Source organism: Sceloporus occidentalis, unplaced genomic scaffold, assembly GCF_023333645.1.
Source record: "Sceloporus occidentalis isolate IW3139 unplaced genomic scaffold, rSceOcc1.0.p SCAF_3, whole genome shotgun sequence".
Classification (NCBI taxonomy): Eukaryota; Metazoa; Chordata; class Lepidosauria; order Squamata; family Phrynosomatidae; genus Sceloporus; species Sceloporus occidentalis.
Window position 1 is genome coordinate 71,708,210 of NW_028316983.1, and position 14,939 is coordinate 71,723,148.

At 43.3% G+C, this 14,939-nt stretch overlaps 1 protein-coding gene across 3 annotated transcripts in view; it reads right to left on the reverse strand.

The window, feature by feature from the left end:
- ERI3 (ERI1 exoribonuclease family member 3) overlaps window positions 1–14,939 on the reverse strand; it is a 322,133-nt gene that overhangs the window by 237,765 nt on the left and 69,429 nt on the right. For all 3 annotated transcript variants that reach the window (XM_089514989.1, XM_089514990.1, XM_089514988.1), the window contains one exon: window positions 10,021–10,112. In XM_089514989.1, coding sequence (XP_089371115.1) covers window positions 10,021–10,112 — 92 coding nt within the window. The remainder of the gene's footprint in view (window positions 1–10,020; window positions 10,113–14,939) is intronic.

Genomic DNA, 14,939 nt, shown 5'->3' on the forward strand with positions numbered 1-14,939 from the left:
TCCAAAGGAGGGCGATTAAAATGGTGAAGGGTCTGGAAACCATGCCCTATGAGGAACGCCTTAGGGAGCTGGGTATGTTTAGCCTGGAGAAGAGAAGGTTAAGAGGTGATATGAAAGCCCTGTTTAAATATTTGAAGGAATGTCATATTGAGGAGGGAGCGAGCCTGTTTTCTGCTGCTCCAGAGACTAGGACCCGGAGCAATGGATGCAACCTACAGGAAGAGATTCCACCTCAACATTAGGAGGAACTTCCTGACAGTAAGGGCTGTTTGACAGTGGAACAAACTCCCTCGGAGTGTGGTGGAGTCTCTGTCTTTGGAGGTCTTTAAGCAGAGGCGGGATGGCCATCTGTTGGGGATGCTTTGATTGAGATTTCCTGCATGGCAGGGGGCTGGACTGGATGGCCCTTGTGGTCTCTTCCAACTCTACGATTCTATGATTCTTTGATTAGATCTGCAGACCAACACATTGGACATACATGGTGAGAGGTGGGTTGCTGCTCTAGAGCAGTGGTTCCCAGCCTTAGCCCCCATTTGTTTTGGACTTCAGTTCCCAGAAGCCCCAGCCAACTTGGAATTATGGAAGCTGAAGATCAAAGATTGAGGATCACTGCTCTAAAGGCTCCATCTGTCCTCCAAGACAACTCTGTATTGCTTATTTCCAAGCCAAAATCTGAGAGAGTTAAGTAAGCCCTGCCAAATCTTTGTGGCAACAAGGCCAAGCTACATTGGTTCTCATATTTCACTGACTAACTCTAGACATGGCTCACATGGATCTTTCTCTTGATACACAGGGGTTGGGGAAACACTCACAGAGCCATTTCCTTCTGTGTTTGTCTTTTTCATATCAAATTACTCTGCTCTTTCCCCCCAAATAACCATGAGTAAAGCAAACCAGATTAAGTGCTCAAGGATGTTCTTCAAAGATAAGTAGAACACTGATTCTATAAGGGACCCCATTGTTGCCACAGACCCGCAAGACTTAACTCAAGATTTTAAACCCAAAAGTGCATCAAACACTATACTCACTATACTTCTTGACTTGGGATGTCAGGTATACCCCCTGCCATTCACCTGTGCCACCCTCCTGAGGTTCTTCCCTCCACTGCACCTGCAGTCTCCACATGTACCCCCGCCACAGGAGAAAGAGGCAGGAAAGGCAGGCAGGTAGAGAAAGTGACAGAGAGGGAAAAAGTGAGGAAGAAGCAGGGTGGGTGAGCTCCCCCCCCCCCCCAGGAAGCACAGTGGTGGTGATGGTGCCTAGAAGAGGAGGTAGTGAGGAGAGCTCCACTCTCTGCCAGTCACCCAGGCCACCCTCCCAGTCTCCTCTCCCCTGCACCAAACACTTCCACGTGCACCAGCCATGGGAGAACAAGGTAGTGTGGGTGATTGGTCAAGAAAAGAATCAAGGAGGGCAAGCAAGCATCCTGGAGCCCCGTGGATCCCCTGTGAGGACACTGCAGACACCACAGGTCACAAGTTAACGTATGCTCTAAGGTAACATATTTCCTATCATAAGAACTTGGAATATTGTTTTTTGAAGTAACACATTATTTTTGAGAAGTATCTTGGTTCTCAATTTTAAATTTTAAACAATTAAAATATTTTTATTCCATTCCTTTACCCTCTTAGGGTGGCAAACAGATAAAACAATATAAACTATTTAAACAATGTAATTATCAATGCTTTAAATAAAAACCAATCCAATGGTTTCAAATCCAACAAAATCACCAGAAAATGCTCCCCACAACATTCCACATTTTACATCAAGTTACTCAGTTATTCTTTACAGTCCAAAGAACTCCACCATAACATTACAGTGCTATAAGTTAGTAGTTATTTTTTAGCAGACTGGTTGTTCTAAAGGCAATGGTAGACCCAAGCAGAGCAGACTCACTGAACCAGCTACTGAATGGTAAATCAACACTGATGTAAATCCTATTGATTCAGTGGGTCTACTGCAGTCAAGATTAGCACCTGGATTTAGGTCATTACCAATCACCAACTCAGTAATAATATCATGTCACTTTCAGGTTCTGCCTTCATATCTGACTGAAAGGCAAGTGGCACAGCTAACAAGTTGTAACTTTTTCCATGTAATACAACTAGCAGTGCTCTCCTAGAGTGAGGCCAAGTGACAGGAACCACAATGTTTTCTATTTTTTTCATGACATTACAGTACTATTGATAATCAAAGAGTGGTGGCCTCTACACTCACATGTGCACATGCATGCATGTGCATGCACACACACAATTAAGGGATATGTTCTTGTTAATTGTCATCATGTTGACTTCAAATTATGGTGACCTTATGAATGAGAGACCTCTAAGTCATTGTTACCATCTGCCCTGCTCAGATCTTCCAAACTCAGGTCAATGGCTCCCTTGATTGAGTGTATTCATGCTATCTTCCTCTTTTCCTTATGCCTTGTTCCTTGCCAAGCATTATATTGCCTTTCCTAGTGTGTCATATCTTCTCATTATATGTCCAAAGTACAACAGTATCAATTATATTACTATGTACTATTAAGGAGCAGCACTATAGAGGTACAAGGCGAATGAAATCGTGTCAGTGTTAATGTAGTATAGTTAATTATTAAAATAATGTTCCGTTATCTAATGTTCAATTTGCAATACAGGACAGGTTTTTCTTCAGGAAGGTAACAAAAAAGCCTCATATTACAGTGGTCTCTCCACATTCACTGGGATTAGGAGTGAACGACCCCCGTGAATGTGGAAAAATTGCAAATTAAAAAAAACACTATTTTTTTTACCTAAGACTAGGAATCTCCAGGTCCTCCAGTGCAATATGTGCCAGAAGTTGACCATAGAAACATGTTGGAGGACCTACAAATGCCTAGAGAAATGTTTTATCTAGGAACGTCTAAGCTCTCCAGCACAACTCTCAGGTCAACTTTTGGCAGAGTTGTGCTGGAGGTCCTAGAGATTCCTAGAGAGGCCATATTAATCAAAACCACATATAATCAAAGCCGCAAATGTGGAGAGACAACTGTAGTTTGCTGAGAGGTAAGAGCAGCTGTGGCATCCTAATGTCTACAATTTATCACTGTATCTGGTAGGATATAACCAACACTGGCCAATGACAGAACAGGTTCTTCATATTAGAATTTCCAAGCTGACTTTATGTAAAGAAGCAGTAATTTATGTGAACAGAACAAGTTTAAACAATACTGCCCTTCAAGACAGACAACCATTCGCAACTTGACACAGATAAACTAAAAGCTATTCTCCTTTCTCTTGTACTATATATATATATATCATCTACTGAAAGATCATGCACATTTGAAAAGTGGTAGAGAAAACTGGCAACTATCCCAAGGATGAAGAGATTACCAGTTAAGTAAAACAAAAATGATGCAGTTAGGGTCATAAAAATGTTTGAATATCAAAGAAGTTGTAATGTTTTACTGTATTTTCTGGCATATAAAACTACTTTTTAACCCAAGAAAATCTTCTCAAAAGTCGGGGGTCATCTTATACGCCGTATTTCGTCTTATAGGGTGGGTGCTGAAACTTCCGAGCCAGACTGGAGAATCTACAGTCCATACGGTGGAAGTAGCTCAAAAACGGCCGCAGCTGCATCACCACCGTATGTGACGACCATATGAAAGCAGCAAGGGCGGCGCTGTACAAGTACAGTAGAAGAATATCCACTTGCCAGGATTCGTGGAAAGAAGTGACTTAACACAGTCCGATGACGAGGTGAGGGGGTGCCTTACCAGGAAGGTGTAAGTGAAGGGCGGAGCAAGCTGCAGGAGTCTGGGACGCCCGGGATATGGAAAAAAGAGGCGTGTTTGCGCTACCGTTCTGATAGTGTTGGAGACAGGGAGGGCTGGGCAGACAGGGATAGCTGACGAATCCAAGCAGGCTTTGTATACAACAAGTTTTCCTGCTAAGTACCTGCATGTCATAAGCTGTCATGCCCAGCCTGGAGGACGGCTTGGAGGACTCAGAGGATGAGCTAGAGCCCCTGGGACCTGAACCTGTAATGGAGGAGCCAGAGCCCCTGGGGCTTGAACCTGTAATGGAGGAGCCAGAGGCTGGCCCTAGTTCTGCTGGAGCAGAGTCTATGGCCCCTCCAGAGATTCAGCAGTCAAGTTTGCCTGGTGCCGAGGCTGTGGACATGGAGGAGGATCTGGGCAGTGTGCCTACTTTCAATGAGCGTCAAGCAGAAAGAGAGGGCCTTCAAAGATCTCGGAGGCTTTATCAGAAGCGTCTTCGTAATCAGACACAGCTGAAGGCCGGCTCCTTCTTAAGCACCTGGAGCATGTGTGGTTCTTTGCCAGTGGATATCTGACTCTTTTAGAGGAAAGACTCTGTCTCTGGCTCCTTTGGCTTCTTGTCTTGACTACCCGGAAACCTTGACCTTGGACTGCTTTATCGACCTGCCTATCTGTTGCCCTGAACCTCGGACCATCTGACAATTCTCTTGGTAATCCCTTTTGGTAGAACTACTGTGAATCTCCAGGACTGTGTAGCTTACACTGACTTTGCTGTGCTGGGAGGGGGTTTGTTTGTTTGAGAACTAGCTGCCTTATCAGCCCTTTGGCTGCTTTCCCGGACATAAGCATTTGAATTAAAATTACCATATTGAAATCAAATCTGATGTTTTTTTTTATTTTTTCTTTGGTGTGCATTGGAAAAGGGGTAGTCTTATATGGCGAGTATATCCCAAACTCTATATTTTAACTGGAAAGGTTGGGGGTCGTCTTATACGCCAGAAAATATGGTATATAAACCTGAGAGTTCTTGAAAGAACTCAAAGCTGACACTGTTGGTCTTCTAACCAAAAGAATATAATTTGTCATTAAGATCAGCTTTTATGCCGGGGGCTGGAAAGTTGCCAATTTAACACAATTGTTTGAAAACAGATCCAGAGGAGATCCATAAAATTACCAGGTTAGCTTACTATCTGCTCTGGGTAAAGTGGCTTAAAGGATTTTTATAAATAGAATGATCAAGCATATTAAAAATAAGTCTTACTGAAGAAGAATCAGCATGGTGTGTAAAGCTAAATCCTCTCTCACTAATGCTCTTCAGAAATACCAACAAGCCACCTATGATTCTATCCAGATGGAGTGATCCAGCACATGTGTACCCACTTAGACATTCAAAAAGCTTTTTGACAAAGGACCCCACCAAAGGCTCTTGAACAAACTTAAGTAATGCAATAAAAAGATGGTTCTTCCTATATATTGGAAACTGGTACAGGAATAGAGAGAAGGCACCTCTCACAACAGAGGAATGAAAGCAATAAGATCACCCAAGGAGCTGTAGTGAGATCAGTGTTTTCTAATAGATCATGGATGACCTAGTGTTAGGGGTGAGAAGTGAGATGGCCAAGTTTGCTAAATACACCAAATTGTTTAAGGTATGAAAATTAAAATGGACTGGGGAAAAATCCAAAAAGATCTTTCCATTCTGGATTGATTGGGACTAAAATGGCCAAAAAAGCTCAATGCAAGTAAGTGTTACATTAGGCACATACTGAAATGCTTTGTCTCTTAGGACCACATGGCCAGAAGTAGGAGTGGCCTGCCTACACAGATATCCCTCCATATCATATTAACTCAGAGCACCTACAACATCTTCACAAAACGCAGGACTGTGACTAATATCATCAAAAAAATATTTTCTCCTGTATGATTTTTAACACCTTTGTCTGATGAAGAAGTCTGTGGAGCTTGCAACATGTATTTTGTGCATTTTGGTTGACTTGATAAAGGTATCACTGTTTTATGGATTTTGGATGTTATTATACTGGCTTCATGTATCAACTGGGGCCTGGACTAAAAAAAGATGTTATGAGTTGTGGTAATTAAATGAAAACACTGATCTGGGATATGGCAGCTGTGGGGGGGAAATCCATGTTAAGCAAATCCCATGATCATTATGAAAGGGATCAAATATATAAAGGTGCTAATATTGCAACGCCTTTATACATGTCTATGGTAAAATCTCACTTGATACTTTGTGTACAATTCCTGCATATCAAAAAGAATACAGCTGAGTTGGAAAAGGCACAAAAAGAACAGCCAAAGCCACTAAGAAAAAGGAACAACTTCCCTATAGAGAAAGTTTAAAAGTTTGGCTTTAACAGGGATTAGCAAAGTAATGGCCAATGCAATTTTAGGCTGCATCAATAAAAGTATAGTGTCTAGCAAGGGAAGAAATATTGCCACTGTATTCTGCTTTGGTAAGGCCCCACCTGGAATACTGTGCCCAGTTCTGGGCACCACAATTCAAAAAGGATGTTGAGAAACTGGAGCATGTCCAAAGGAGGGCAACTAAAATGGTGAAGGGTCTGGAAGCCATGCCCTATAAGGCACGACTTAGGGAGCTGGGTATGTTTAGTCTGGAGAACAGAAGATTAAAAGGTGATATGCAAGCCCTGTTTAAATATTTGAAGGAATGTCATATTGAGGAGGGAGCAAGCTTGTTTTCTGCTGCTCCTGAGAACAGGACCCGGAACAATGGATGCAAGCTCCAGGAAAAGCGATTCCACCTCAACGTTAGAAGGAACATCCTGACAGTAAGGGCTGTTCAACAGTGGAACACACTTCCTAGCAGAGTGGTGGAGTCTCTTTCCTTGGAAGTCTTTAAACAGGCTGGATAGCCATCTGTCAGATATGCTTTGATTGAGAGTTCCTCCACGGCAGGAGATTGGACTGGATGGCCCTTGTGGTCTCTTCCAACTCTGATTCTATGATTCTATGAATGGAGGATATCACTGTTAATAGCTATCAGACATGATGGCTATACTCTGCTTCCAGAATTAGTGCCACAAGTCTCTAAATATGAGTCACTGGGGATCAACAATGGGAGAGGGCTATGTCGTTAACTGTCCTGCTTTGGGCTTCCACCATAGTAATCCATTTGGCTGCTTTGAGAAACAGAATTCCTGTACTAGATCCTCTTTTGGTAGGAGTCTTTTTATGTTCTTATTTTCTCCAGATCAGGATGTGCCAGATATTTGATGCAGTACAATAACCCAAGATTACAGAGGACTCAACCACAAAATTCCAAAGACATTAAGATTTCTTCCCAATTAGACTACTGTAATGCACTTTGTGTGGGGCTGCCCTTGGAGAAGGTTCTAAAGCTGCAGCTAGTAAAAAAAAACCAGTAGCTTTGACTGGTGACTGGAGTACCATATAGCATGTAATGCCAGTCTTAAAAGAACTGCACTGGCTGCCAACAGTTCTGGTCTAAACTCAAGGTGTTTTTGATGACATTTATAGCTCTAAATCAGTGGTTCCTGAACTTTGGTCCTCCCACTGTTTTGGACTTCTATTTCCAGATGCCCCACCATGCTGGACCAACAGTCAAGAATTCTGGGAACTTACGTCCAGAACATATGGAGGAGCAAAGTTTGGGAACCTCTGCTCTAAATGGCTGGGAATCACAATACTTGAGGGAACACCTCTCCCCATATGTGCCATCAGTGGGATGAATACACTATGTTGGGACATGGGAGAAGACATTATTAGCTGTGGCAAGTCATTTAGGCACCATTAAAACCTGGCTGTTTATCAAAGCCTTTGCCTCTTATTAACTCATACCAAATATGGTGTGCATAATGTTTAATTTTTTTAAAAAAAATAATGTAAATCTCCTTTTAATATATTACTGAAGTTAAATATGTTTTAGTTCAGGGGTAGGCAACATTTTTGAGCCGGGGGCCGGGTTGCTGTCCCTCAGACAACTGGGGGGCCGAAGCCAAAAAATAAATAATTTAAAAAATTAAAAAAAAATAAACAATAAATAAACTGGGACAAATGTAGGACAAAAATTTCAAGTGGAGGACACTTTTTTTATAAAAAAATGGAGGACACGCTAAAAATTTGCTGATTTAAAAAAATGTTAATATAAATGCATGTTTCGGAGGCTTCTATAGACAATTGCCCCCCTTGCCTGCCGCTTGCCCCCCCTTGCCCGCCTCCTCCTGATAGGCCAAAGGCCCCACGCCCTCAAGCGAGAGGCCAAAGGCTCCGGCGGCAGGACCAGGCTGGGGCTGGTCCTAAGGCCTTGCCGGGCCGCATCCGGCCCGCGGGCCGCAGGTTGCCTACCCCTGTTTTAGTTAATTTAATTACTGTATATACTCATGTATAAGTCAAAAAATGTTAGTCAAACAATTGACCCAAAAAACCTGGGTCAACTTATCAGTGTAAGTACCATATTTTAACTCTTATATAAAAAAGGAACCATCCCCTTCCCTGAGTAGAGTGGGGAAAGGCAAGAGCTTAGTCTGTCATGGAAGCACCAAAAAGAAGCACTGACCCACTCTACCTTCTCCATCACGGCACCATATCTGGCCTTTTTGAATGGCTAGGAGGGAAAATGGTGGCACCAGTGGCAACTCTTTGACACTTTCCCTCAAAGAGGCACTGAGAGGAATTGGACTTTTAAGGATCTGGATAAGGTATCTATATATGTTTGTCAGATTTTCTGGATTAAAATCGGGCAAAGCAATCACATTAAAGTTAAAAACTGTAATCACTGCTAATGTAGTTGCCATTTTCTTTGCTTTGCCTTTTCATCCTTTTCAATGTGTACACATTTTCTTAGCCCCATCTTTCCCTGGCCACTTCCCGCACACATTGCACAGCCACTGATTACTGTAGTTCCCTCCTCATTTATCAAACCTATAAAGTGACCACAGTTATGTCTGCCAGAATTTTATAAGTTCTTTGGCATCAGTTTTTTCTTTGCTTTGTCCTTTACATCCTTTGTTACGTGCCCCTAAGTTTTACTCTAGACTTTTTCACAGGTCATATTAAAGTCCCTAATTTTGATTCCAAAACCTGCCCTTGTCTTATACATGAGATCAGCTTATAGTCAAGTATATATGATATATTTTATTGTTTTAAACTGTGTAACTTGTTTTAATGCTTTTTGTAAACCTCCCTGAGGATAGGGTATAATTATTTTAATTAATAAATAGTTAAATAAGATTTCAAAAGTCACCCTGTCATCAGCTCCTACAATACTAAACTGCATTGCCAATAACTGAAGTATTCTAGCTTACTACTACTCTAAGTGGCAGTCAATGAACTGGTGCAAGTCCACAAGCCATCATAAAGAAATGGTTGTAGCCAATAGTCACAAATATGCTGCAAGTCCCTGGAACATGGGGGCAGAGGAACTGATAGTTCCTCAAATCAATTAAACTTGAGAAGTACTATTCTAGGTAATCTTCCTCTAGAAGGTGCCTTAGCTCTTAGCTAAAATCCCAAATCATACTGGGTTCCTCTAAATTACAGGTATTATTAGACTTGCAGACATGGTTTTTAATTCAAGATTAACACAGAGAACTAGCATTCTTTGAGAGGTAAGTAAGAAATTCCCACTAACAAAACAAAACACCTGACCACAGCTGTAGAGTGCTGTTCAGAAAAAAACATCTATACAGATACATTCCTTTTCAAGTTTGACATGCAAAACTTGCTGATCTCTAAGCTGGATAGTCACCATTTTTGAGGGGGAAACTCTCACAGAAAAAAATTCAATGTGCTTTAGGCCAAGAAGAAATGGTTTTTCTTATCACATTTCATTTTGCCTATTCACACTCTTAACTATTTAAAAGGGAAATGAAGAAAAATGAAAAAGTATCAAAGACTGCAACTTAAATTGTTCTGAGGATAACCTGGAATTGTCATCTTAGATAACTAGCAACAGAAGTGTGCCGGCCCTCATCCATAACATGGTATGCCCCATAATTTTGCCTCTGAGATAGCCAAGTGCTGGTATGCAGGCAAATGGATTGTGACATGCCAAGAGTGAGCTATACATTATTGGAAAACATTTTGTTCAAAAAATTAATGTGTCTATTGTAGAATTAAGATATAGGAAGGACTATAGCACAAAGCACTCCATAATGTGCTTCTGGCCCCATAAATCCTTAAAGTAAGAAATACCTGAATATTCTATTATAGAAAGAAGATTTTCTAATGCAATAGTTGTCACACCACAAGTACATCAGCATCCTCCCCATACTCACATTACTTTCAAGTCCCAGTCTCCACAGGTTACAAAAATCGACTTGACGCTGGGATCCAAGAGGCCTTCCTTTGCCATCCACTCATCAACCCTCTGAAAGAAACAGACAGAAAGAAGATGAGCTTTCTCAGACATGGAAAAGAGATACAACAGTTAAATGCTGATAAGGCTCACAATCACAAGAGAAGAAAATTGTGATCTTATCCAACACAGCTGCCCCCCTACTCCCATCTCATTCTGTTCCCCTCCTCATCTCTGTGAAAATATACTTGGACCTTTGAAGATTTCCAATAGAAGACATCAAGCAGCCAGTGATTATTATCAGGATTCAGAATACTTTGATTATAGAACAGCCATCAAACATTAATATTGCCTAGCCATTTCCTGACACACACACCCCACCCGCATTCCCCCCAAAACAGAAAACATACTAAAACTAGCACTTACAATAGGTCCCATTTCAGCAGCAGACTCCAAGCAACTCATGAATCTGAACAAGCAGGACTGACCAAGAGGACTCACTTACCACATCACATAGTAGAGAGGCAACACAACAAGAATCCTTGATCACTCATATGTCAGTGTAAGAAAACCAGACAGAAAAAAATGTCTTAACTACAGTTCTTAGAATGTGTTATAGTTACAGTAACATCACCTCATACTATTTTAAGGATAACTGTACCAGAATTCAGTGGAATACCTAACCCAAAAAATTCAACATCCCATCCAGATTTCTTCATACTTATTTACTTAATACCAGTTTAAGAACTGCCATTCTCATTTTGTTTTCATAGGAAACTGGTAAATCACTTGGCACTTCCTTTCTTGTGGTCCTGAGATTGCATGTTCATAGGAGGATCATTCAAACAGAACAGCAATAGTTCTTTAGCTAACTCTTGTTAGTACTATGCAAAAAGCAGCAATGGTAAACCATTTCTGAATGCCTTTTGTCTTAAAAACTCCATAGTAAGACAGTGGTTTTACTAGTGGTAAATCAAAACTTGTATAAATCCTATTGATTCGATGGGTCTATTGTAGTTAGTGCTAATAATTACATCTAGCCTTATCTTTCTACATAAGATACCACACTGATGTGCAGTCAATCTGTTTTCATTTCATGTAGAGTAGCTGGCAAGACAAACTAGAAGAGTTTGCACACAAACTAGAAGAGTACAGACATACCTTTGTAAACAATAAAAAAGATGCTTTTTATAAAGATGTTTATACCCACCCAGCCCCACTTATTTTTCTTTTTGCCCTCTGATTTGGTGGATGTTTTTAGCAGCATTAGTATTGGGAAGATCTGGAGGAGGACTAGAGAAATATAGATTTTTCAGTGCCCGGTTACAGCAGTGTGTCCGCAGTAAACAATGCAATAAAACTTGAACTAGGGAAGAAGAGTGAGATCCTGCTTGCTTACAGCAGGCAAGGTAAACAATAACCAGCTCCAGAATCCTTTAGTGAACATGCATAAACTGCAAAATGTAGAGAAAGGACAGGTTGCTCACCTGTAACTGTGTTTCTTCGAGTGGTCATCTGCGAATTCATACAAATGGGTTATTTCTGCGCATGCGCAGCAAACTCGGAAACTTCCAGAATCTCTGGGCAGAAAGTCATGTAACTTTCTGCAGCTTACTGCAACTTTTTGGCGGTAGCCCCGCCCATCCCGTATATAAGGCCCCTGGTGGCCCACTCCTCTTCAGTTCCGAATGAGCCGCAAACAGCGCGACAACAAGCGTTGTCCATGGAGCAGACACTGAGGGGAAGGACGGGTGGGTTTGTGTGAATTCGCAGATGACCACTCGAAGAAACACAGTTACAGGTGAGCAACCTGTCCTTCTTCTTCGTGGTCTCTGCGAATCACACAAATGGGTTAGACTAGCAAGCTTGAGTCAATGGAGGCGGGAGTGTCAAACAATAAAAATTTATTAGAACAACATCAGCAACAATGCAAGTGGTGCATTTGTCAAAGTGTAACATGAGAAACCTCAATGCAAACCAGATAACAACACTTCCCTCCCAAAGGCTGCATCCTGACTAGCCCTGGCATCCAGCCTGTAATGCCTGACAAATGTCAAGGGCTGGGACCATATAGCTGCCTTGCAAATTTCCTCCAAAGGGATCCCCATCAAGAAGGCAGAGGATGCCGCTACCGCCCTAGTTGTATGAGCCCGAACCCGTTCGGGACAGGGTCTACCCGAGAGTTCATAACAGAGGTGAATTACATTCATTATCCATTTAGAGAACCTCTGAGGAGAAACGGGCAGGCCTTTTTTTGGGTTCGAGTAACAGACAAAAAGCCTGTTGGTGGATCGTGAACTGGAGGTTCTGTCTAAATAGAAGGCTAACGCCCTTCTGACATCTAAGGCATGAATCCGACGTTCCTCCTCAGAAGTTGGGTTCGGGGCAAGGGTAGGCAACACAATATCCTAGTTGGTATGGAAGGCTGACACTACTTTGGGAAGGAAAGAAATGTCCGTCCTGAGAACCACCTTGTCTTTATGAAATCTAAGGCAGGGCTGGTCAACCCTCAAGGCACATAGCTCACCAGCTCGGCGAGCAGACGTGATGGCCACCAAGAATGCTGTCTTCCAAGTTACTAATCTTAAGTCAGCAGTGGCCATGGGTTCAAAGGGTTTGTGTGCCAGTCTGGACAGTACTAGGTCCAGGCTCCATGCTGGAGGTGGCATGGAGGAAGGGGGGTGTAAATTATTTAAACTTTTCAAGAATCGCTTAACAAACGGGTCTCTAAACAGAGACGGTTTATCCTCGGAGACATAATGGGACGAAATGGCCGCAAGGTATCCTTTGATGGAGCTGAGTGACAGGCCCAAGTCTAACAAAAACATTAGAAATTCCAATATATTGGTAATAGATACCTGAGACAATAAAACATTCCTTTGGTTAAGAAATGTAACATATTTGTCCCATTTGTAGCGGCAGGCCCTCTGGATGGACGGTTTCTGGGCCGCTCGGAGGACCTTAGAGACATCAGGGGGGAAAGAGGTTAACGCCGAATCCTCCATGCCACCAGCGGCAGCGATTGCATACTGGGATGGAGGACCTGGCCACCGTACAGTGAGAGTAGGTCTGGTCGGTAGTCCAGCTGGAGATAATCGTCCCGTGAGCTCTGAAGGAGAGGGGCAAACCACGGTTGTCTGGGCCACCATGGGGTGATCAGGATCGTGTCCGTGAAGTCTGTCCACATCTTTGTCAGTACCCTGGTGATCAGTGGAAACGGGGGAAACGCATAAAACAGTTCGTTTGTCCACTGGAATTGGAAGGCGTTGCCGAGGGAGCCTGCTCCACGAACCCGTGACCAGAACCTGTCCAGTTGGGCACTGGTGGGGGAGGCAAATAGATCCACTGACGGAGGGCCCCAACGGTGGAAGAGGAGAGAGGCTACTTCTGGGTGAAGCCTCCATTCGTGACATGTCGTCCAGGATCTGCTGAGCTGATCCGCGAGGTCGTTTTCGTCCCCTGGGAGGTGGATGCACTGAAGCAGGATGCTGTGTTGTATGCACCAATCCCAGATCCGGAGCGTGATGTTCAGCAGTGTCCTTGACCTTGTACCTCCTTGTTTGTTGAGATAATACATGGTTGTGGTATTGTCCATTAAAAGGAGGACCACCTTGCCGGTGAGAAGAGTCTGAAAGGCCTTCAGAGCTTTCTCCACCGCCATCATTTCCAATGAATTGATGTGTAGGTTTGACTCCGTGTGAGTCCATTTGTCCTTGACGGTGAAGCCCAATGCGTGGGCTCCCCATCCTTGTAGAGATGCATCTGTTGTCAGGGTTATCTCTGGTTGAGGAGGAGTAAAGGGCATGCCTTAGCAGACGTTGTCTGGCTGGAGCCACCATCTCAGCGAGGTTTGGACCTTTCTTGGGATGGTGAGAATCTTGTCCGGATGGTCCTTCACCGGGTCGAAGGCGGATAGGAACCAAGACTGTACAGGTCTGAGACGCAGTCTTGCCCAGAGTGTAACAAAGGTTGTGGAGGCTAAATGTCCCATTGCTACCTGTACCACACAGGCTGGTAGATGTCTGTACCGGAGGCAAGCTTGTATAGCAAGCGACAGGGTTTGAAATCTGGATCGTGGAAGGTAAGCTTTGGCTGACTCTGAGTCCAGTAGTGTGCCTATAAAATCGATCTGCCTGGACGGAGTCAAATGCGATTTTTCGAGGTTGACGCGAAGTCCCAATGATGCCAGTAGGTCTTGGGCAAAGTCCATCTGGTGCTGGAGGGACTCTCTCGACGGTGCGGTGAACAACCAGTTGTCCAAGTAAGGGAAGACTACGATTCCCTGCTGATGAAGATAAGCAACGACAGGAGCCATACACTTTGTGAAGACCCTCGGTGCTGAAGACAGACTGAACGGAAGAACCTTGTACTGAAAGAAGTCTGGTCCAACGGTGAAGGAGAGGAATCTGCGATGATCGTTTCATATCGCAATGTGAAAATAGGCGTCCTTCAGGTCCAGCGTCGCAAACCAGGCATCCTTCTGCAAGAGCGGCAGAATAGAAGCAAGAGTTACCATCCTGAAGCGTCTGTAAACTATGAAGGAGTTTAGGGCACGCAAGTCCAAAATCGGCCTAAGGCCCTCAGTTTTTTTCGGGACAATAAAGTATTTAGAGAAGAAGCAGTATCGAGCCTGGGAAGGGTGTACAGACTCGATAGCGCCCTTGTCCAAGAGGGAGTGCACTTCGTCGAGAAGGGTGTCCGAGGGGACGGTGGTAATGATAGCTCCGGTGGTAGGGAGCTCAGAAAACTCTAGGGCATAACCCCTTCGAACTATGTTGAGAGCCCAGGAGTCTGTTGTGATGGATGCCTAGGTGTTATAAAAGGGCTGTAAGCTATCAGCTGGGGAGATGACGAAGTGCGCAGAAAGGCTTCAAAATCTTTTTGCCCCTAGCATCTTTC